This window comes from Mus caroli, chromosome 12 (genome assembly GCF_900094665.2).
Source record: "Mus caroli chromosome 12, CAROLI_EIJ_v1.1, whole genome shotgun sequence".
NCBI classification, from domain to species: Eukaryota; Metazoa; Chordata; class Mammalia; order Rodentia; family Muridae; genus Mus; species Mus caroli.
The window spans coordinates 26,276,441-26,299,906 of record NC_034581.1 but is presented as its reverse complement, the minus strand read 5'-3'; the positions used below and the strand labels follow the sequence as shown (position 1 = coordinate 26,299,906).

At 43.2% G+C, this 23,466-nt stretch overlaps 1 protein-coding gene and 1 long non-coding RNA gene across 17 annotated transcripts in view; one reads left to right on the top strand and one right to left on the bottom strand.

Annotated features, from left to right (window-relative positions):
• Positions 1 to 23,466, bottom strand: part of Myt1l (myelin transcription factor 1 like) — a 393,059-nt gene that overhangs the window by 84,422 nt on the left and 285,171 nt on the right. For 10 of the 16 annotated variants that reach the window (XM_029484681.1, XM_029484687.1, XM_029484691.1 and 7 more), the window contains 3 exons: positions 9,749 to 10,720; positions 5,140 to 5,274; positions 1,132 to 1,222 (listed from right to left, as the gene is read on the bottom strand). In XM_029484681.1, the coding sequence (XP_029340541.1) occupies positions 1,132 to 1,222; positions 5,140 to 5,274; positions 9,749 to 10,720 (1,198 nt within the window). The remainder of the gene's footprint in view (positions 1 to 1,131; positions 1,223 to 5,139; positions 5,275 to 9,748; positions 10,721 to 23,466) is intronic. The other 6 variants (XM_029484688.1, XM_029484692.1, XM_029484690.1 and 3 more) reach the window with 2 other exon arrangements.
• Positions 1 to 23,466, top strand: part of LOC110307426 — a 95,320-nt gene that overhangs the window by 2,576 nt on the left and 69,278 nt on the right. The window contains exon 2 of the long non-coding RNA XR_002379384.1: positions 19,651 to 19,723. This is a non-coding gene — a long non-coding RNA (uncharacterized LOC110307426). The remainder of the gene's footprint in view (positions 1 to 19,650; positions 19,724 to 23,466) is intronic.

The following is a 23,466-nucleotide window of genomic DNA, read 5'->3' as shown; positions in this document are numbered from 1 at the left end:
TCCAGGACTTCAGGCAAATGTGATTCTTAACTAGTTCAGCATCATCAGTATGGCAGAGGGAACACTGAGGCCTCTTTGTTTGAGCTGCTTCCACAGGAAGTCATAGTATCTGCATGCTTGCCTCCATGTGTTCTAGTTCTGTGTGGGTGGCCATCCATGTGTACACATGTGTTGATGGCAGAAAAAGGAACTGACACTGTGGGCTCTGTACAGCACTCAGCAGGGATCTCCTGCATCCTTGCCAGCTCCTGCAGACTCAGTACCAGAGACGTTCTGCAGGGCATAGAGCCATGGTCTGTTTTATTATAAACTTGACACTGGTAACCAAGCTTCTTGTTGTGACTAACCAGTGAGGTAAAAATTAAGAGAGCTTTTACAGCTTCCTTCCCCCATTTAAGAAGAAATCTAAGCTGTGGCAAGACAGATCTAACCGAGTTACATTTTGCTACTGCAAAAGAAGTGATCTGTTATCACCTAGATTTTGAGAGGAACTTAGTGACTCTTATAATGTCTGAAGAGGATGGGGAAGAAAGCTGGAACACTATCAAGAGTACAATTCTGACAATGTATATTTTCAGCAGTAGTCCAGTTAAAGCCATTGACCTGGAGCCGCGTCCTCACTGGTGTACCCCTGCCAGATGCATTTGGACATCTGCTCATATTTTAATGATGTTGATGCTGATGGCCAGGGGATTCATCAAATTCAAGAGCAGCCAAGTTAGTCCTCTGTATTAGCCCTGCTGGGTTCTAGTTCACAGCCCTGCATGGTAAGTGGCAGACAGCCTCTCCTATGAGAGAAGGTTAGAGAAACTTGCTGGATTCCTTCTGGTCTCTTTCATTGTAAGTGGCTATGGGTTCCATCTTAGATGTTGTACTGAATAGGTGACTTTGTGAGGGAACAGTGCTCTATTATACTAGAGGAGGCAACATAACTGAAGAAATTAAGTCTTCAAAAACAGGCAACTGACCCTTTGACATTCCTGTATGTGCTATGACCAACTCTCCAGGAGCAATGTGTGAGGTCTGCCGCTCTCCTTTGGAAGGGAGGGGCTGCATAGCAGTAAAGAGCTACCACGGGGCAGGGCTGTGGGTGGCTTCTTCTAGCATAGACCCCAGTAGAGTGTGGCTTACCTTCTGTGCGAGTTCCTGTTGCTATTCACATGCCCTCGCCCTGTGCAGCCTGGAGTGGGACACTTGAGAACATTTTCATGCATGGCAAGAACTTGACAAAGGAGAGGCAAAAAAACAAATAGCCCAGCATTAAAAGAGAGAAATAATGAGAATACAATATGCAATTGTTTCAACAGGCTAGATTAGTTTACGACAAGCTACAAACGTCTGTGATGTGCATGACCAGGAAATATATGTGGGAAGAGAAAGAAGATTGTATGACTGTCCTCAGGCATGCAAAGCAGGGTGCACTGGCAGGGAGCCATGGGGGTCAGAGAGCGCCATAACTGAATAGTCCCATGTGGGACAGAAGCAAGGGCCACCTTAGTGTATCCCATAGATAAGCACTGGATGCTGATCAGCCATGTAACAGCACATAGCCTGGGTGTTTTTAAAAAAAAAAAAACATGCCTGTGCTTTGGAAACACATGGGATTGTGAAAGTCTGATGTGAGTGAGCCAAACTTTAAATCTCATTTTTAAAATAAATCACGTTTACCTAGGAAATTAGAATCTTTTGTGCTTTCAGTAGAATGAACAGGAATAATTAGATCCCTGCATTTTTACCACATGAAATTAACAAATAGGAAGATGAGAGAGCTGGTCCCCAGGGCACGAGGACACTGCCTACTGGCATCCAGGGAGGCTGGTCCTTATTGTTCCATCCTTTGTCTGCTGAGACTTGTGAGGTTAGGGGTGATGGGGAAGTCAAGACAACTGACTTCAAAGGAGCCTGCTGGCCATATGCTCTACCTGTCTGATCTAGATGTCTGCAAAGCCCAGTCCTAACTGCCTGCAAAGCCTGCCTACGGTCAAGTGGTCCTGTGAGGTCTGCTCAGCCATGTCTGCCCACACCTGTCACTATTGTCCATGGCTTCTCTCCCGTGGAGCGGTCATTGTCTTGCTGGGCCCTGTGTGGAGTTTCTACATGCCCTTGTGCCTGTCCATGTTTTGCGTCTTTACTTCTGGTGAATTCCTTAAGAACAGTCCATTGCTGTTTTGTTCTTAAGCCTTCATAGCTCCTGCCTCTTTCTTTAGGTATGGCTAAAGTTATGAATTAAAGTTTAGATATGAATTAAGGTGGAAATGTCAGCCTTCAGCTCATTTCTTGTGAGGGCCTGGAGGGTGCCTAGGAGAACCCCTTGCAGAGGAATCGCTATCTCAGAGGAAGATATGCCCTTCTCTTTGAAATCTGCAATCTTACTAGCCTATTGACCTGTTAGAATGGCACACACTCCTCTTTTACCTTAACACATGCCTTTCTTTCTCTTTATGCTAAGTATTTCTATTATAAAATCTTCCCTGGAGAGAGCAAACACCTTTCAGGCTTAGCCGTGAGGTAGAGTTCAAATGTCTGTGTCCTGCTAAGTGGAGACACAGAAATTATCTATGTTCAGTCCACACCTGGAGTGGCATCTGCTTCCTCAGTCTGCAGGTTGCCTCTGTGAACTGTCTCAAACCATTTCTCCTCTTCAGTTTGTGGCACTTCCCTCACTACTTTTCCCAATCTTTCTCTGAAGACTGGGAAGACTTTCAAACAGGAAGCCCAGTGACCTCTAACCATTCCTCCTAGGCTCCTTCTGAATCTCAGCCTTCATACCTGGGGCTTTTGAAGAATGCTATTTTACCTGGTTGCTGCCCCTACCTCTCCTTCTTTACCTTACCTTTCCACACAAGCCTATGTTGGGGCTCCTTTCTGTCACTCCCACTTCATGCCTTTCCCTGGCAACTCACTCCTTTTTTTACTGGAGCTCAAAAGATGCCACCCAGGGTGCCACCCACTAGACCTACTTCTTGGTATCCTCCCATGCTACCTAGCACACTTTAAGTCTGTATTGTGGGGTGGTGACCGAAACTCTGTCTGGCTCAGTTGGGGTCTCCTTAGGCACAGAACTGCCCTTTGTCATTTAGTCAGTATGTTACAGGGAAGAGCCCTTCATTGAATTCATCTGGGCGGAAATGGATGGGAAGCCAACCCAGAAAACCAAACAAGGCTACTATGGAGTACTCTACTTACTATTATCTTTACACTTTACAGTATTATAAAGAACTACTCATGAGAAAGCCGTTAGAGTTTCTCTGTACCTCCATGCCGGCTATACCCTTCATGAGACAGGTTCTCATCTAGACCAGGCTAACGTCAAACTCAGCCCTCCTGCTTCTACTTCCCAGGTTCTGGGATTATAGGAATGCACCATGCCTGCCTTTAGAAATGCTTTGCTTCAGACAGTTTGTAAGACCAGGTCTTACCTGAGCTACACTTACTGCCTGCTAAGATGGGTCTGAATGTGACCAACCAGGGCAAGCCTATTCAGTTTCTAGTTCAATAGAGCAAAACCCATACTTGAACCACATCTAGATACTTCCTGTGAAAATAGTCAAGGAGAATTCTTATCCATTGAGAAGGATTGATCTTGAAGGCAAACACCCTATACCCTGGAAAAAAAATCCCATAAAGAAACCCTCCTATAGCATTAGCTGTCAGCCTTGGTGCCTTATTTTGTACTGAGAACCTGCAGCATGCCTGATGCCAAGAAGCAGGTTACAACTGAAATGGTGACACCAGGCCAGGGTTCCGATTGATGACGGCTTTGGGAATTGGCATGGATTTACAGCTGTGTTCACAGACCCGTTCAACTCCTGCTCAGATGAACTTTAAAGTACTGAGCCACCTATTGCCAGCCAGCGTGCTTCCCTTGAAAGAGAAAGAAGATGGAGTCAGATTGCCGTGTTCTTCATCTAGCCAGCAGGGCAGTGCTCCCCACAGAGTTTACGGCATTGAATGGGGCAGTGCTTGCATTTGCCAGCCAGGCACCCACCACAGTGCTCACACGTGGAAGCCTCTGTCGGCAACCATGCGTCTCCCTGTCATGTAACACACGGGATTGTAGACACACCTGCATTTGTTTATTTTCACAACTTTCCAGAATCGTTCTCAAGACAGTTACAGGAAACATATGCATTTTAGTAGGCATTGAGAACCTGGAGCCACAAGAGCAACGCAACATATTTCACCAGAGAACATGTAGCTTTTCCTATTTCTAATGATGCACTACTCCAAGAGCTGCCTGACCTTTGACAGGTTTGCTCCTCAAAGATTTCAAGGGTGCCCATGGTAAGAGAATGTTTCTCGATATGCCTTTGATTCCGCTGGTTATCTAGCCACACCAGGAACCACCTCTCCCATGGGAAGCTAAAGGAGGATATTGGATGCTGTGGGTTCATCCTGGGTATCCATCACCTCACTCATTCCTGAACCTCAGTGTGTGCCTCGGACAATTGATTCTCATTGATTTTACACAGTTGGCATTTCTTGCCAAGAAAAAAGTAAACAAAAAAGGATACATATCATTTTAAATCTAAAGAAAACACTTTTCATTGATGGATTTTGTAGCTTCAGAACCTATCTACTAGAAAGATGTAGAAAGGTGTAAAAGAAAACCCCACCAGCTCCAAACCTGTTCATTTAACATTGTTAGTGTGCAGATGCTCCTGTAGTGTGAAACAGACTGCTGTGACTGTAACAAAACTGTTTTAAATGCTGCTTGGACAGTTTGCAGTAGTTCAGAAATTTGGACAGGAACCCCAAGGCCTCCTTTTTCTGGGATTTCTAGACGACCAGTGTTGATAGGTTGTTTTAGAGGCTGGCTAGTTCAGTTCTGTAATGTGTGAGACCAAGTAGAGAAATGACCTGCCGGGGATAACAGAGTAAATAAAACTGAGGCTAGGACCAGAACCCAATGGGCCTGGGAGCCTGTTCCAGGGAGTCAGCTTCAGGGTGAGCCACTCTTCAGAGCTGGTACCCAGAATATCCAGGAGATAGGGGAAGCTTCCTGAGGTGCCCTCCAGGCTGAGGAAGAGTCTGGTCAGTGACAGCTGCACTGAGGTGCCATGAAGATGAGGTTGGGGAAGGAATGATTGACAAGCCAGAGTGCTTGCACGCCCCGAGGAGCGGCGAGACACGACTTACTTTCTGGAGGGACCCTATCTTTGTGCGGGCATCCAGACAGACTGCGGTGATGCGGGTAAAGCCCAGTTACGTGGCCGGTTCCATCACACCCGGGGGTTGGACACTTGCTTTCTCTCTTTTCTGTTCTTGAGGGATCTAAAAGCGACAACAGGTGTCAAGAAAATGAACGTTTACCAACTGCAGACTCATGCGGTTATCCAGCAACCTGAAGAGACCTTTGCTAAACAAAGAAATTATGCAGGTGTCAGGAACAGGCTGGGACATCAGGCTTTTGCTTCATATCTTTTTGGGTGTGGGTGATATTTTCAACCTTATACAGTGTAATCAGGAATGATAAAGAATTTTGATTTTTATCCAAAAGGAAAATAAAAGCACCTATCTCTACCCTTAACTCTTGATTAATTGGTTTCCCGTGTGTTACATGATAAGCTGTGTTGCTCAAAGAAATCAATGTAAATAGTGATGAGACAGTGACCTTCTCAGAGAACAAAACTCCATGTTATTTTCATTCAGCAGTTTTCCCATACAATTCAACCAGAGCACGGTGCTACTCAAAACCTGATTCCTTCTTTCGAGTGCTCTGGTCTCAATATGCCATAAACTACAGAATTTTCCTGCAAATTTTTCTCTTAGCATAGCAATTCAGCCCGTTTTTGGAAAAATCAACTGAACTCTCAGAAGGCACTGTAAGCAAATGACGGGAAGGGTGGCGCTCCCACCTGGCAGGGTGATGGGCAATCAAAAAACGCCTCAGAAGCCGCTGGAGCAACCATTTGTTTTGATTTCTTCGTCTGTACTTGGAACCAGAGGAAGGCTCGTGTAATGCTGTGCATGCATACACAAAGTAGGAGGGCGGGCTGATCTAGAGCGCTGCCAGCTTCTCTGCAGCTCCAGCCAAGAGCCAGTCAGAGCAGACGTTTGGTCCAGAATTGAATGCTGGATGCCAGAGATGTAACAATATCCTAATAGAGGTTTTCTACACCCAGATCAACCACAGTTCACCCTCATGCATTACAACAGTTCTAGAAAGTATTTCTGAGGTCAGATCAGCTCAGCCTGAAGAATAAATCGTAGACTGTGATACACTGTTTTGGAACAAGATTTGAAAACCAGTTGCATAGATTACCAATAGTAGTCACCATTCCTTGGTTCAGTAAAGACTAGAGTTAAGTTTCCCTTAGGAGTTTAGTTCTTTTATATGAATATCTCAATAATTAGGTCAAATATACTTGGTAGAAAATACATGCTTTACCTTTGGTTAAGAATTATTTATATATAAGAGGAAATATCTTGAGTTTGAATTTTATTTGTTTGGGTCTTTTGAGACTGAATGCTACCAAATGTAATCCAATTTGGCCTGCATCTCAATTATATCACTTAGGTTGACTTTAAACTCATGAAAATACTTCTGCCTCAGTCTCCTAAGTGCTGGGATTATAAGCGTGAACCACTATACCTGGCCAGATTTTGGAATTTTTGAACTCTTATAGATTATTTGTGTCACTTATGAGAAGAGAAATAGACAAAAGACTCCTGGGATCTTACAAAGGCTGTTATGTTGATGTGAAGGACACCCCACTTTCTTTCTCTGCTGACATGTCATATGCAGAATGTTCTTGCCAGGTGCTGTCATCTCTACAGCCAGCACTGGTGTGGAACAAAGCATTTCCTTGGCATTGCCAGTTGCTGGCCTGTCTCTACCCTTGCCTCATGACCTCTGCCAACAAACCCAAGAGTAAGTCCTGGCATTTTAGTTTTCAAAACCTTATAGATACAAAGTAAAGCCTAGCATTTTGTTGCCCTTTGAGTAATTTCATTACTGATAAAAGTAAATACATGTCATTATAAAATAGTAAGCACACAGTAACAGTTCCAAAGGACAGCCTTGATAATATAAAGTGCTAAATTTAAGAAACTTTTAACTAGATACAAATGACTTATACAGGATTAAGAAACAACTTACAACCATTATTATTCACTTTAATCATAAAGTAACAACCTTATAGGACCCAGTTATTACTTACAAACAACATGATTTCACAGATGTTGAAATAGTTTTGAAATTAAGTGACTTTTATATTTTAAAAAAATGTCTCAAAACTCTCTGAGGTTATAGAGACTAGGAGCATAATCTGCTCTTGCTTCACTGCTGGGTGGGGCCGCCATGACCTCCACCGTCACTCTCCCTTCATTCCTTGTCTTTTGGGATCTCAATTCAGTGTTCAAACAAGCAGGAAAACACAAAGCAAACAAAAGGACCAGAAACCTTGCAATAACTTAATAGGAAAAAAAAGTGTGCTGAATTCAGCTTATTTCCCTTCCACCCTGGAGAGACATGCAGGGAGTTGTGTAGAAGGCAAGAGTTCCTTTCATATTAACTTAATATTTTGAAAGGTTATACATTCGTGCTTTAATTAAGATGTGTGGAATGAGAGTAGATACACATGTTGTCTTTAAAGAGGGGATAGAGAAACCACAACACAGCGTTGGGCAGCTTCAGGCATGTCGGTGAGATATGGTCCCATAAATTTAGCTATTTTTTAAGCCAGCTTTAATCTCTTCACTCCTTTTATGGTTTGTTTTTTGATGTGTGTCTGTGTGCAGATGCACGTGTGTGTGTGTGTGTGTGTGTGTGTGTGTGTGTGTGTGTGTTTGCTTGGCTTCATCTATTTGGCTCAGAATGTAACTATAGATAGGGACAAGGAAACTTAGAAATTGTTGATGGAAAACACCGATAACTTTGGTCACAGTAAGCCTGGGAAACTAGACACCTGGTGACTAGCACCTTCTATCTCCTGAGAGAATTCAGGCTTCTAACCTTCCCCTTCTTATAACAAAAATGGACCTTAGCATTCAATGCCCCTTTCTCATGGAGGGGAAGCAATCAGGGGCAAATTCCATGTTTTTGCATAAAAGTAAAGCAAAATAAGAACAAAGCAAAAGTGTCCTTGCTCAGAGGACTATGGGAGGGAGAGAAGCTATGGGGATGCTGACTCTCTGGTGCTGTATTTGTCTCCACCAATGTAGTTACTCACTTTCATTCTCAATACCAGGCCTGGGAACTACTGCCTAGAATTCTAAAACATGGAATATAAACAACAGCACTCATATGGGAAGGCATGGATTTCTTTCTAAAATTGTTTGAATTTTTTCATTCTCAAAAATCTAACCTCTAATTGATCAGTACATCATGTCTTACTCAAATGTAGTGCCCTCATTTAAAGCATATGTGTCATGTTTCATAGTGTTTCAAGAGGGGCCTGCAGCTTCATGCCATCTGTGTATACACTCCTCTGGTAGAGTGTGCCTGCATCTGTAGTGAATGGAAAGACCACATCCAGGCACGAGTCATTCAGTAACCCTCAGAGCCCTGGCTCAGGCTCCTGCCAGCGTGGACTTGGTGATAGCAATGTCTAGCAGGCCATGGAGCTATGAGCAGGAGTACACACCTGTGCCATGATACGGAAGATGGAGCTTTCTGATTGTTCTAACTTTGGTCCACAACTGATTTTCAAACTAAATTCCTGAATCTCTTGATCAGATCCATAGTAAGGAAACTTAGGACTCCTAATGTACATCATAAAATCAAAATCAGAAAATGGAACATTTTTGGTGATAATACAGGAATGATTTAAGGAACTGCCAATTTCATTTTTGAGATAGTTTCTTTCTTAGTTCTGAGTCTTGTGAGGGCTCAACCACACTAACATGCTTGGTATGTCAAGCTGAATCAAGGTCTGTCCCAGTTGCAGATGGGTACAGATGCTACAGTGAACATTGTTCCATCTGGTTAGCTAACCAAATATATAGTTAGATGCAAATATGTGCTCACATATTTCATAAAATAAAATAAAATTCAGCTAAATTATCATATTGGATAGTTTTGATATTTTTAAAAAATAATACACAGTATTTGAAAAAAGAGTCACAATTGTTTTGCTAATGCAATGGAGCTAGTAAGGGGATGAATATGCTAGAGAAATTGCTATTGGTTTCAGCTGTGGCTTCTCCGTGTCTTGCATGGCAAGTGGTTTCCTTAGCTAACTTTCATGGATAATTAATGTGCAGTCACTGTCCTTATCTCACACCATCGGTCATCTTGTTGCTGTTCAATTCCTTTTGGGATTTTCTGTGGGGGCATTTTCATCAATAACTGTCACTAGGTGATAATTTTATAAATCATGAAGCCATCTACTTAATCCAATTTATGAAGAAAGTGCCTCATCTCTGATTGACTGGTTGTTACCTAAACCCTTGCCACCACTCAGCACAGACCATGGTTTCTTTGTAACAGCATGGCTTGGTCCTTAATGGTCTCTGTCACAGCTATGCCTATGCACTAGCCCTGACTTCTTCACAAATGTTGTTTCCACTGTCATCTCCTGTGTCTGCTCTAATGACAGCACATTTAGTAGTTTTATGTATCTCTCAGACAAATATTTTATTTGTTCTATAGACAAATTATCACATGATAGAGCTCTAGAACAAACTCTTAAAATGTGCATTAGATATACGATTTATAGAGATTTACAGTCTAACAGACTATCATCAACATCTCTCACTTAACTCACATTTTCCTGAAGCAACTTACGGTAGGTAGAAATATTACCTTTACCATAGTATGGCTTTTTGACATGGCTGTCACTGGATTTGGATTTTCTGTCTTCCCCAGCCAGCTGTCTTGGAGACTGGTCCTCATAGGATCTCAGGTTATCCCTTCTCCCAGCATCCATGGCCATCTTCTCCCGCATGGCCTTGGCTCTCTCTGTCTCCAAGGCAATGGCTTTCTCTAGCAGAGTCAGGTTGCCCTTGGTCATGTCAAACACTTCCTCAGACCTGTCTGAGTTCACTGAGGTGGTGTCATCATCCCTCTCATGACACCCATCCTCCTTGGCACAACTGGAGAACGTTCTAGACCTGGGGCTGAGCTGCTCCTCCAGCCGCATAAGGTTCATCATATCCGAGTAGCTCCTGTCTGGCGTCCTCCCAGGGAAGTCATCCTCTTGCCGGACATGTTGGCGCACACTCATGTTGGGTGGCTGACTCCTGTCCTGTGGGTTGGTCTCGCTGAGTTTCCTGGCCAGGTCAAAGCACTGGTTCCTCAGGCACTCTAGACTACTCAGACACACTTCCTCATCACTCTCCTCCACCATCTTCTCCATGAGTCCATTGTTCATGGGCTTCCCTAGCATGACATAGTTCATATTTCTACTGTCCTGCTGTGACATCCCCTCAGCATAACTTCTGTCACTGATATTCTCTGATAGCACAACACCATGTCCTTGTGCTAACAGCTTAAGGGAGTCCACTGTTTCTCTAACCACATCACTGTCTAAGTCTAGACTCAGTTCGCTTTTCCGACCGAGGTTTTCGTTTTTGTCACTATCGTCCTCCAGACTGTTGGAGGTATTGCTGTTCATCTCTGACTCAGTCCGGGCCCGGTATGCTGCATCCTCAGCAATTTTGCCAAGGTTTAATAGTGACTTAGCTACCAGTTCATCATAGTTATCATACTCATCATTGTTGTTATCATCCTTGTCTGTGTCCTGCATTATTCGAGTACAACTCATTTGATGGTCTTCTGCAAAGAAATAGAGAAGACAAGAAGGAAAAGAGAAAGGTGGCTAGACCGTGAAGTTTATTGCTATAGTGTGGACAGCAAGCATAAAGAAAGTCAAACCCTGCTTGGCCTCAAGGAGAACCTTACAAGATGTCTGCTGCTGGGTAGAAAATGTAAACATAAAGAAAACGAATCATGTTAAAGGACAGGAGGCCACTTAAGATATCTATTGAGAGCTAAACTAAAACAGCTAAACACCTTTAGTTAATCTTAAAGTTAGCCACTAAATATGATAAACATATGTAAAGTTTAGGATCTTTATTTTTAATAAAGATAATAATTTACTACCTGCATTGGCTTTATTCAGAGCCAATAGTTGGCATACCAGTTACAGACATCCCATCACCAGCTTTCTAAAAGTTCTTGAACTTTCCTTTTTGCTAACTCTAGAGATTCTTTGTAAGCCCCTTTAAGTGACTTACTTCCAATCATATTTAGGCAATATGGAAGACAACCCCAGATTTCTGAAGTCAAACAGGGAGGGCACTCTGTCATAAGAACACTGGATTGAGAGGCTTGAATGTGATAGCTTCCAGTCAGTGAATGGAGGCCCACAGTGAAGTGACAGGAGCTTCACAGTGACAAGAGGAAGGAAGAGCTCAAAGGCTGCCTGTCTTCTGTCTGAACAATTTGGGCATGCACAGTGGTCACATGTCTCTGGGTTAGCAGAGGCTGGTTAACTGTGGCACTCACCTGTCTCTCATTTAATTTGACCTGAGGTAATAATATATTCACACATCTCATCAGCTTGAAGAAACTTGAATAAGATGTGCTCAACCTCAGAATACTTAAAGTGTTTTTCAAAGTCCATGTTAAGCATGACGTAAACCCTCTATTTCATCAGAAACCCATTTGGCTTTCACTCAGAGAGCAGTTGGGATTTGAATCTCTATTCACAACTCTACACAATTGCTATCATCTGCATTGCGAAACATAGATAATAATAAATGAGTTTTCAAACACATTCCCCTTTGGTTGGATGGTTAATGGATGCCATTTCACATCTGTCCTTTGTTTCCATGATTCAAATACCAGAGAACTTTCAGAGTTTGATAATGATTTGGAGGAATGAGGCATATCGACTAGTTACAAACACCAGCTGACTAAAGCCGAGATACTGAAGCTCTGGTGCTTTCGTTATGGATTTTATGCAGAAAAGGTTCATGTTAGCAAAAAGAGATTTGGAGCTCAATATAGCAATAACTGAAAATAGCATCCCACCTGGAGTCAACAAATATTTAGGATCTGACCCACTCTCTAAACAGCAGCATGTGTTAGTTAGAGGGCATCACTTGCTGTGTGAACCAGATTCTGTGTCTCTCTGGACACAAACCTCTTCATTTCACCACACTCTGCCTGCACTATTTTCCTTATTATAAGGGTAAAATTTTCATCAAAGAACAGAAAAAAAAGAAAGAAAAGAGAGCTAGCAAACATAATCACAACTGTGGGAAGGCTAATCACAGATGCACACCTTGCTGTTGACTGGCAGCTCAGCTTTTAAGGGTTAAGGACATCTTGTTCTCATGAGTTTTTGGAAATGTGATTTTTTTTTTTATTCTTTTGATTTATACACTTTTCATGGGCTATCACTAGATTGTCCTTGGGAACTACAAAGCTATTCTATCCATACATAGCAACAGTGATATCTTGGGTAATTGTCACTATTATCTATAGACTATCAACCATGAGATGAATTTTTAAACCAGGATTTAGAAGTGGAGAGTATGTGCCACAAGTTGAAAAATTAAAAAACTTAAACATTATATATTTTATTTATGTGTCTTTGATGATGTGTAGGTACATGTGCCACAACATATGTGTGAAGGTCTGAGGACAGTTTAGGGAGGTTCTCTTTTTCCCCCATGTGTAAGTTCAGTTAGGAAAGTGGTCTGTGAAAGCATAAGGTTCTGAATTTGATCCCCAGCACCCACATAGAAGCCAAGTGTGGTGGCACATGCCTGCAATCTCAGCACTGAGGAAATGGAGATGAGAAGGTCCCTGGGGCTTGGTAGCCAGCCAACCCAGCCTAATTACTGAGATCAGTTCAGTGAGAGATCCTGTCTATAAAAGTAAGGTGGGAAGTTATAGAGGGAGACTCTTATGCTGTGCTCCGACTGCCATCTATACATGCAGTATACATGTACACCTGCACACACATGTATACCCACATGGACACACACAGGAGGAGGACGTCACTGACTGTAATAACCAGGAGGGAAATGCTGTCGAATCCCTGATGCATCTCTAAGCTCAGAAATGACTTCTGTGCTGGAAAAGGACAAGGCCCCCATGAGCCTTTACTAGCAGATGGGAGGTGTAATGCTGTTGACTCTCCCTTTACTCACTGCAGGATCGGCCTCAGGTTTTTGCCTGCCCTGCTTTCTACATGGCGTGGCTAAGGAGTCCATCTCAGCCCCTTACTATTGTTCTATGTCACCTTTCCCCAAGAAGATGAAAAGAAAATGGATAAGCTGCCCTACACAGTATCCCAGCCATGCTGACCCATGAAGCTGAGGAACTAACTGTGAGACAGGGTTGGTCTCTTCTCTGTCTGAGTACCAGGAAAGTGCCAGGCTTTCTCCATCATGTGTAGCAGGCCTGCCTCTCACAGGGTAGTACACTGGGAGAACACTGCATATACTCTGGTGCTCTAGGGAGGCAGATATGACATTAGGAGTTATGCAACTGGTCTCATCACTCTCGCTGCATAGTGACCTTTCAAAGTCATAATGAACTCATCTGTATGGCAGGGATAATTATCTGCCTGCCCACTTCTCGCAAATTCCCACAAACCCCAGAGTGAGGCACACAGATTACATGTATTTCAAATGCCTGGCATGGGTGCTAGTTGTTCTCTGATCCTTTCTCTCCCAGAGCAGATGCCTGGAAAAACTAGCCTATTCAAGGAGGGAATCTGGAAACGCAATAGGGAATGCATCCGAAGACAGAGTGTTGCACGATTTGGCCTTTCTTCAAGTTACTAATACTCAGTGTCATCTGAGGCCTCGTGAATGACAGCAGCAAATGTGGAAATGGCTGAGAAAATGACATTTAGGGCCAAAATCCTTACAGTTTAATAGAATTCCTATGGTTACCAGTATTTAACTGTTTCCAGGCTTCCCCTAAAGTTGACTCCTAATTATGTGGACTAACGGAGGCAAACAGGCTCCAAGTCATTAGCAAACCGCTTCTAAACAAGCACCCTGTCTCGGCCTTGACTAGAATGTCACGGCAAGTGTTTAGAATCCCATGTCTGTTTTTCCATATTCAGATAATTTACCACATTGTTGTCTTTCTGCCAAGGCTAACGTTGAAAAGACTCCATCATAGCTATGGGTCTTGGCAAACAGTCCAGAATTTTCTGTACTAGTCAGGGACAAGAAATGAGGCACAAATATTCTAACTTATAAAACTTTCAGGAGTCAATATTACTTGTTTTTCTCTAGTGATTAATGTTCTCTCAAAGTCAGGGGATATATTTGTGATGAACAAAGCATTTTCCAGAAAATAAATGCACATGTTTATGTTCTCAGTAAAAAGTAGGAACATGGATACCACAGTGTGCTGAGAGGAGAGAATGTTGTGTTCCCTCTGTTGTACTGCACTTGAGATTAGTCATCTCACAGAGTACCAGGGTCAGGCTGAGACCGGGGCTGCCTCCCAACCTGTCCAGGCCCAGGTGTTCCCAGGCAAATTAGAATTTTCATATGGGAATGGAAATCAGAGAAGCTTAGGTTGATCTACTTCCAAAGGATGAAAACGAGCCTAGAGATAGAGGTGCTTTTGTGGCTGAGCCCAGATCTGCCTATGTGATCACCAGTCAGGTACCAGCCTCATTGTTAACTGGATTACACAAGTGATTTTTCTTCCCGTGAGGGCTTTATAAATGCTGTTGCCACAACTCACCTTCTCTAAGTTTGACTGCTAGAAATATTTTTATACTACACAGAGAGCAGACAGAATCACTTAGTTGGAAGATTTTCCTAGAATGGCTGGAACTCCATGCACTGGCTTTGTAGTGGAGTTTATCTCTAAAAAGCGTGTCTGAGATAGGACTTTTAAAATATTTAGTACTGATCAAGTCACATACAAACATATTCCACATACCAAATCTCATAGACAGTGAAGAGCAGGGTGTGTGTGTGTGTGTGTGTGTGTGTGTGTCTGTATGTGCGTGTACCCAGTAGATTTCAGAACACAAAGCCCAGTCCTATGGTCTATTTGTCCTTCCTAATCTTTGTAGAGACCCCAAGAAAGGTTCTGCTACTCCTGAAAGGCAACAACAGGAAGCCACAGATCACATGTGTTCAAGTGACAGAACTGAAAGACCATACTGGGATGCTGTGCAGATTTGCTTTACCAGTCTTCTGCACTGCCTGTTTCCATAGCAACCAGACTGCAGTCTTCTTGGAAGAGGAACACAGTGAGCTTGGTGCAGACAAGCAGCTAGACACCTAGATTTTTCTCATCAGATGAGGCAGAGCTGTGCTGTACACCCCGTCGGGTGACTACTGTTATTCTCAGCATCTGTCTCATGACTTTCTCTCCCCTTGATACTCCTCACTGTGCTGGCATGAATTGAAGACATATTTCAGTCACCATCTTTTGACACTTGTGCTAGGGTTGCTAGCTCAGCTGGCCTGCCACTGACCAGTGTCTTGACTAGTGCAATTTAGGTCCTTTTGGATTTGGGAAGGTGTATCAATTTTCTCATCATTGTGACCAGAGACTTGACAGAATCAAGTTAAAGGGAGAAGGATTTATTTTGACTCATAATTAAGATGATGCAGACTCTTATGGAAGAGAAGGTTGGTAGAACCCATAGTGGTAAAAGCATGCAGATAGGACTCTTCACAACTCAAGCAGCAAAGAATGGAGACTGCTGGCACTCACCTCGCTTTTTCACTTTTATTAATTTATTCTAGCACTCTACCCTATGAGGTGTATCCCCAAGCCCCATTTGGGGTGGGTCTTCCCTCTTTCTTAAAACATTTCTGGAAATTCTTTCAAACATAGACCCAGAGTCTGTGTCATAGGAAATTTCAAAATGAAAATAAAGAGTAACCATCACAGAAGATCAGAAAAATAGATAAGGCCTGTACTCTGGGTGGATATTCAAGAGAGCCCTGGGCTAATAGGAAAGTAGGTGAAAGGTGAAATTCACTTAAAGAGGCTAACAAAGGGCAGATCTTTACTGCCCACAGTTCTGCTCACTATGACCCCAGGAGCTCACGTCACACATCCTCCACTTCTTCAGACCAGGCTTCGAGCAGCATGCATCTCCCATCTCCTCTTCCTTCTACCACCACACACACATTGTGTAGCATGTGTGCCATCTCCTTGAAAGTGGGAGAGAAGCTCACCTCTAGCCCACTGCTGTTCAGTACAGAGGCTTCTGCTTTCAAAGCCTCCAGGCACTGAGTGCATGGGGACAGGGCCCACCCCATGTGGCATTCCTGCAACAGAGGAGGATATAGACTTTCTTTTAGCCCTAGGTTTAGTGCCCTGCTCCAAGTGGATCAACAGATATTCAGCTGAGCTAGATAACAACCCCAGACAGTTTTTACATGTAAAAGTCTTTTTAGGTCAACAAGGAAGGTGGGAATGGGACAGAGAGGCATGGGCATGTCATAGCCAGATGGTGCTAACTGTAGCCACTATAGCCATGTGTGTCCTGTTTCCTAATCACATCTTACTTAAGTGCTGCTGTTTGCTTTGTTACTAGTGTTTTATATTCACAGCTCATGCAGGGATTTCTGAGTTCTTAAGGGCTAACTTCAAGCTATTGGAATTCTTCTTACTGATAGAACTTGGGGGTGTTCTCATATCGCATTTGGAGAAAGGCAGGCATCCTCCTCGCTATCAGCATGCCTTCAGTGGCAAAGTGCCTCTAGCTTCCACCTGATTTTTCTACACCATCTTCAGATTTTTTTTTATTATAGATACATCTGTTAGTTTTCAGCACTTGTAGATATCCCGAGGATTTCAGAATAGGATGATCTTAAACCCAAGCCTTTCTCCTTACTCCCAAAGCCTTATCTGAACAGCATCATTACGAGGGGAACATGTGCTTAATAGGTCCCAAGCAGAAGAAGTGCCAGTGCTGTGGGATAGGAGGAGACACCTGAGGCAGTGAACCGTGGAGAGGAAAGAGACACTGGAATTTTGTTTCCAGACATTAATGGAATGCATTCTCTCTTGAATGTTGTTGAAAGCGAATGGTTGTTATTTGCATCTGATTTTCTATGGTTAGTGAAGTTTGTAAGGTTAGATGGGACTTTTTAAAGTAAATCTAAGTAGAGCATTTTGCTAGTAATTCCTCCCCATACATTAACTGTATAGGTAGGTAAGATTAGAGGTTGAAAAGTTTAGATGCTACATTTTGACTCCTTCTAAGGGTTTTGGAGCTTTACATCAACACGCCATCCTGTATCTGACAGTGTCACCAAAGGGGAAGCTGCTACCTTCTCCTGGGTCCTACTTTTGAAGCTTTTGCCTCTCAAGGCTAAGGGTCTTAGGATACAGGCTCATCCCTGCATCCAAGGACTACCTTCTTTCATCCCAGGAGTCCCTTTATCCCCATCTGAAGGAGAAGAGGACACTTGACAAGCAGGAGGTATCTGGAGAGGGCAGCACTAGGGAAGGCAGGAGGATTCTGAGCACTGGTGCAGGTCCAGTTTCCATAGTCCTGTCCATTTTCTGCTCTGCAGCAGCTCCTTCCAGTGAGCCTTTGCTTTGTTGCTGCTAAATCCGGGGACATGGTTTTGATGTGTCACACACAATTGCTCCAAGTGAATTTCCAGCCTCTCTTCTGAAAGCTATGTTGTTCTGACTTCATTCTTAATCCTACCCATGTCTGTACATTGAAAACTTGAGCTCCTTGGCTGAAGACAAGCACACTCAGTATTTGATTTTGTCTGCTCCATGCCTCTGTGCACTTTGCTGTCAATATAACCTTGTAAATCAATCTAGCTTGTAGCATGGCCAATGCCTCTGTCACTCCTGAACAAGGTCTGACATGGTCTAGCATTGCCTACCAAATCAGGGCTGAGAGAACACAGACTAGATCATAACGGCCTATTTCTGACACCCTCCTCTCTCACTGAGTTACCTGCTCAGAAATGATCCTGGTTCCTTACATTGTCTTAAAGTTTATATTCTCCTGAAAGGAAGTAAGAATTTAGATATCCTCTAAACTTCCCAAGATATTAAGGTGCCAGCAGCTGATCATTGGAACATACCTCTCACAGAAAGTCTGACCCAGGACACTGAGGTATGGACAGAATAATGGATACCTAGGATGAAGAGGTACCTGTGGAGTTCTAGCAACAATTCATTAACCCCAATCAATACTGACATTTCTAAGGGTCCTAATTAAACAGAAAAAGGTAGAGCCCTTGGAAAGGGCACCAGACCAGCCTTCTCACCAAACTGAAGACAAATACTGTGGTTGTCACATTCTGTATGTGGTATGCTCAGTGGGTAACACACACACACACACACACACACACACACACACCACATCACATTTAGAACTCAACAATGAAAGTTGAATAAGTAGAAAATGAATACTCTTCATAGAATCAGGGTGCTGATACTATGAAGAAGAAGGATGCTGGATGGGAATATAGGGAAGACAAGAAGCGGGGGAGGGACCAGTTCTCTTGAGGAAGGAGACTTCTGCAGATGCTAGAATTGGTGAGAAGCAGTAAGTGTCAGGTTTTCAAGACTCCAGAAAAGGTGGCCAATGTGGCATGTGAAGAACTAGGCACAGAGGATGAGAATATGGCCAGGACCTGCCCACACCAGGTCAAGACACCAGTACTAGATGCCTTCTTCTGAACTCTGGGAAGGTGGCTGTGTCTCATTAGTACTGGGAACAGTGGTTGTAGCAACCTCCAGCTAATCACACTGTCTGGTTTTGCTCCAAGAGCTGGCAATCTCCTAGGACCCCTGTAATGGTTTCTGATACTTCTCTGCAGTCCATATTCCATCCTCTGACTTATAGATGAGGGAAATCATCCAAGGAGAATTTCTTGTCCTTTAATTAGTGGTTATAAGGCTGGCTATGCATCCTGTATTATGAGTTATTTTAGTGGTTTAGTTATTTCTCTGACTTCTACCCTGGCTGACAAGTTTCATCTGCAAAGCCTATAAACCATGGGAGGCAGGCAGGCACTACCCAGGCAGGGACAGTGACACTAAAAGATGCAGCCCTCAGCATCCTTGCTTCACTTTCAGGCACACTGATTCTAGGGCTGTAGACCAGCATAGAGGAACAAGGCTTCCTATAGGAATCAGCAACCTATAGGTTGCTTTATCTCTTGCTTCTGCCTCCTGAGTGCTGGAATTGAAGGCTTGCACAATCCCCTCAATGTTGTGTAGTGGTAGTCATTGGCTGAATAAAAAACCTAGGCAAGTCTCCTCCCAACTCTAGCCACCTGTTAATTGTCTATTTTGTAAGTAAAACAAAGTTTTCTATACAGTGAGATGAGGGAAATTGAAGGATAAATAATTTATACCAGGAACCAAGCCACTTTTAACTTAAACACTGGGAACTCAGTTTCTTAACGTTTTCATTCATTAGGGAACTAAATTAATGGAATGTGAATTAAATTTCACTTATAAGGTTTTGATGGGCTTAATGACACTTGGGCACTGGCTTATCTAGATTTGAAGATTTAAAAATAATAGGATAGTCACACCCTCACATCTCTGAGATAGTAATGACATTGGGCAGTTTCTCCTGTCTCATTCTCAGTGTCTGTCTGTCTCACCCTCTGCTGTTCCTGTCCTCCTGTCTCTATGCCTGCTTGTTTCTTTCAGTAGCGTCATTCATTGTCTGGTCCTGTTCCTCACTTCTGTCTGTTTGTCTCTCTCCTCTGCAGGTCAACTGGCCAACCTCGAGGACTGCTTGCCCACAGAGCAGGTGTCAGTGTGGCTGCGCATCCTGCTGAAGGGGTAAGTGTAACAATCCTTGCCCTTCTGTCTTCAGAGCAGGGCTGAGGTAAGTGGATTTCTTACATCACTGTGGTGGGTTTGGAAGGGACCTGTGTCTTCCCATCCTCATCCCTGGTAGAGACTCGAACTCACTTCTAAGGAAGCCCACGGAGGTATAGGCTGTTTTCTCTATAATATGGTTTACTAACCCTCAGCATCCTAATGTGTTCTTGGCTTCAGCATGAATTCTCGAAGCTACCACTTCAGTGTGCAGTGCTTAATTCTGCATTCTTCTAGGCCTGTGTGTGTTTCTGCTTACTTCACTCAGTCTTTATCAAAGCAAAAAAGAAAAGAAAACTCTAATGCAAACAGCAAACATAAAAGCTTCAGCTAGCCCACTACCCTCTGAATACACAGGAAGCACGCTCCCTGTGTGAGACTATGGGCAGACATCTTGAGACCTTGCTCTTGTGTAGCCTTAGCAGAGAGCACTGTTCCTCACTGCCTGACACCCAGGCATGCCCCTTCCCTTCAGAGCTCAGGGGATGGTCTTGAGCACTGATTTTCCCCAGGGCAGGACAGGGCAGGTATGACTAGGTCAGTGTTCCAGGTAGGCACAGCCACAGGTCTAGAGTGGTGCAGAACCGAGTGAATGCAGGAGAGATTGTCATATGGTTACTTTTGATTATGGCTGCAATGTCACAGTTGCAAACAGTTCAGACTTGTGAAGATCTTTTGTGTCTTGTGCCTGCTTTAGGCTGCAGAGAAAGACATGTAAAGAGTGAGTGGGTGATCTTATTTTATACAAGCCCTAAGAGGCTGGATGACCTTCTCAAGCTTAGTGGCACAGAGCCCAGAACCCCATGGTATTGTGCTTCGCTGTGACCACAGAGCATGTGGGTTAAAAAGGAAATGAACAAGATACACCAAACACACTGCTGATTCTCGGCAGCGGGCCTTACAACAAGCCTTGGGTGTGACATCCTGTTTTCAGTACTATAGAAAAGGCTAGCCGCCAGCTCTTTATGAATGTGTTTGCATCTTAAGGGTAGGAAACATTATATTTTTATCACATTTTCTGACTTGTCTTATAATATTCACACATTCATGAAATTTGATAAAGTTTATTTTATAATTAAGCAAAAACTTGATGCTATGGATCAGGACTTGTTGTTGTTGTTGTTGTTATGGACTGACACTTTGAAAGATCCTACTAGAGGCTAAAGACTTTCTTATTCTCAAGCCACAGTACAATCTAACTCAGCACACATGTATTTCCAATATCCCCACAAAAGGCTTTTGTGTATACTGGGAAGGTTAATTTTCAAAAGATGAAATCCACCATATTCTTTCTCCCAACTGTGACCAGAGCTTTCCTCAGGTAAAGGCTTGCATACTAAACACATCATCTCTGTGCTGTGCTGGTCTCAGAACTCATTGCTTTTTCTGCTGACTACAGTAGAACACTGGCTGGCTAATTCTGATTTTCACAGTCTGTCTGCATTTCAGCTTGCTTTTCTCATCAGGGACCTGTCCCTGGGAAAGATACAGAAGGATAATTGGCTAATCAATATGGAGAGCAGCACCCTGAGGGGAGACTGGGGAGTTGTGGGGCCTCAGTGCAGACCGCTCAGCACCTTTATCCTCTTCCCTCATGACCATACCAGCCTCTGCCTCACACATGATCAGGACCTGAGTGCAGCTGGGGACCTTATACATCACTCTGTTTGGGAAAAAAAAAACACACCCCAGAAAATCTTACAATTAGAAAGATGCTTCTGTTGGGAGGAATTCACATAGCACGGTCTTTGAGACTGAGTTACTGAAGGGTGAGACCACTCCAAGAAAGATGGTCTCATAGATGAGACCTCATTGCTTTCTAGTGAGGACTGTGAGAACAGGGTCCCAGGGAAGAATCTGCAGGTCAGGACTGCCAGTCCCCCTGTTACTTCAGGGACAGCAGTGAAGGTTGCATTGCTGTAATGAAAGCAGCCCCTCCCACTCTGCCTCCATACCATGTGTTTTCATTCTGTCTGGCCTTGAACACATGTCTAGCAGAGTAGAGAAAGCTCTTAATATTGACATTCAAAACAATCTACTCCTCCAAATGAGCTTGCAAGGATACCACACTCATGGCTGCTAACTGATGTGGAATATAGAAGGCCAGGCACCTTAACAGGAGGGGCATCTACATTGATTCACCCAATGATTGTGGGCACAGGCTTGCAGTGCTCAGTGTTCAAGGTAGTCATGAGATGCCAGAGGCAAATGCCACATGGGGACCCCGACATGTGTTCAGCAGCAGCAGCAGCAGAGCATTTAAAGAAACAGTGTGAGATAAGGAGGATAGTCACTTTGTCTTGTTCAGTCTAGACTACGCGCTGCCTAGTTCTTCCTGAGAATTCACTTTCCTGTGTATGGGCAGAGGAAACATGGGCTCAAAAGGACAAACATTAATGTGTATTTAAAATATATATGTATATCTGCATATAACATTTTAAGGGCTACTCTTTTTGTTGGATGGAGTATGAAAATAAACTATACCTTACATGCATTATTATCTGTGCAGTGAATTTGTATTTCTCATTATAGGGATCATGTAAGACCTTAATCATAGCATGTGCCAAATTTGCTGATAAATACTATATGGATACAGAGTGATAACTCACTTTTAGGATAGATAATTGTTATTTAATAAGCATAGAATTGGATAGCTGCTGTGAATTTCCTACTGTGTGTTCTGAAAATAAGACTATGCAAGAGACTAGCCTGTGATTTGTCCAATTTCTAAAAAAAATATCATTTTTGTAATACATGTTCTCATAGGAAACTCAGTGTCAGGGCCACTTGACTTTTGTATAACCTGCAGTGCTCAAAGCTCCTGGAGATGAAATACTTAATTCTCATGTTATAAATGTCTAGTCTACAATTGGTGGGCTCTTTTCATGATAATCTGATGATTTGTATAAATGTGTTTTATCTGAAACCAAACTATCCGCACATTTCAAGTTATAGTCAAGGGAAAATGGTTCCTGGGTGGACACAGTGGCGCCCTATCAGCACAGATGAACCAAGGCTTCTTTCATGCCTGCTCCTCAGACAGAAGCCAGTTCAAGTTTTCTCCCTGTGCTCAAATCACTGTCCCAACTTCCTCACACTGAACCTCATCTGCTCTGCTATGGTATTTGTCCAAATTGTGGTTTCCACATGGGCTGCTTAAGTTCTTCTCATGAGGGTCTCTGTCTTCCATGCTTCTCATTTGAGGTCCTGTCTATATGGCAGGAATGAGACACAGCCAACCTTAGAGGAATCTGCTGCAGGCTTAACCTGAGATTTGGTGATACTGTCAACAAGGAACGTAGAGACAAATATGTTAGGACAGTGACTAACACTACAAAGTGGTAGCTTTTGCATACCACAGGAATCTTGCACCTCTGTGCTTTGCATATGTATGACAGGCTATCCTGGGACAAGTTTGCATTTACTGCTAGATGTTTGGATACTGATTTCTACAGTATGGTAAAACAAAACAAAACAAGAAAGAAAAAAGGAAAAGGTGTGTGCATAGTGAGGATGTGAAAATAGGAGCCTGATGGATCTCTGCCTCTCAATGCCTCTTTTTTAACATTGTAAGCACAGCTCAGAGTCTGATCAAGAAGAATAGCTGTTCTATCAACAAAGCTCTGGCTTTCCTTTGATGGAGATTCCCAATCCTGGAAGGTTATGGAATAGCCTAGAGGGTGGAGCACTGGGGCATCGCTGTA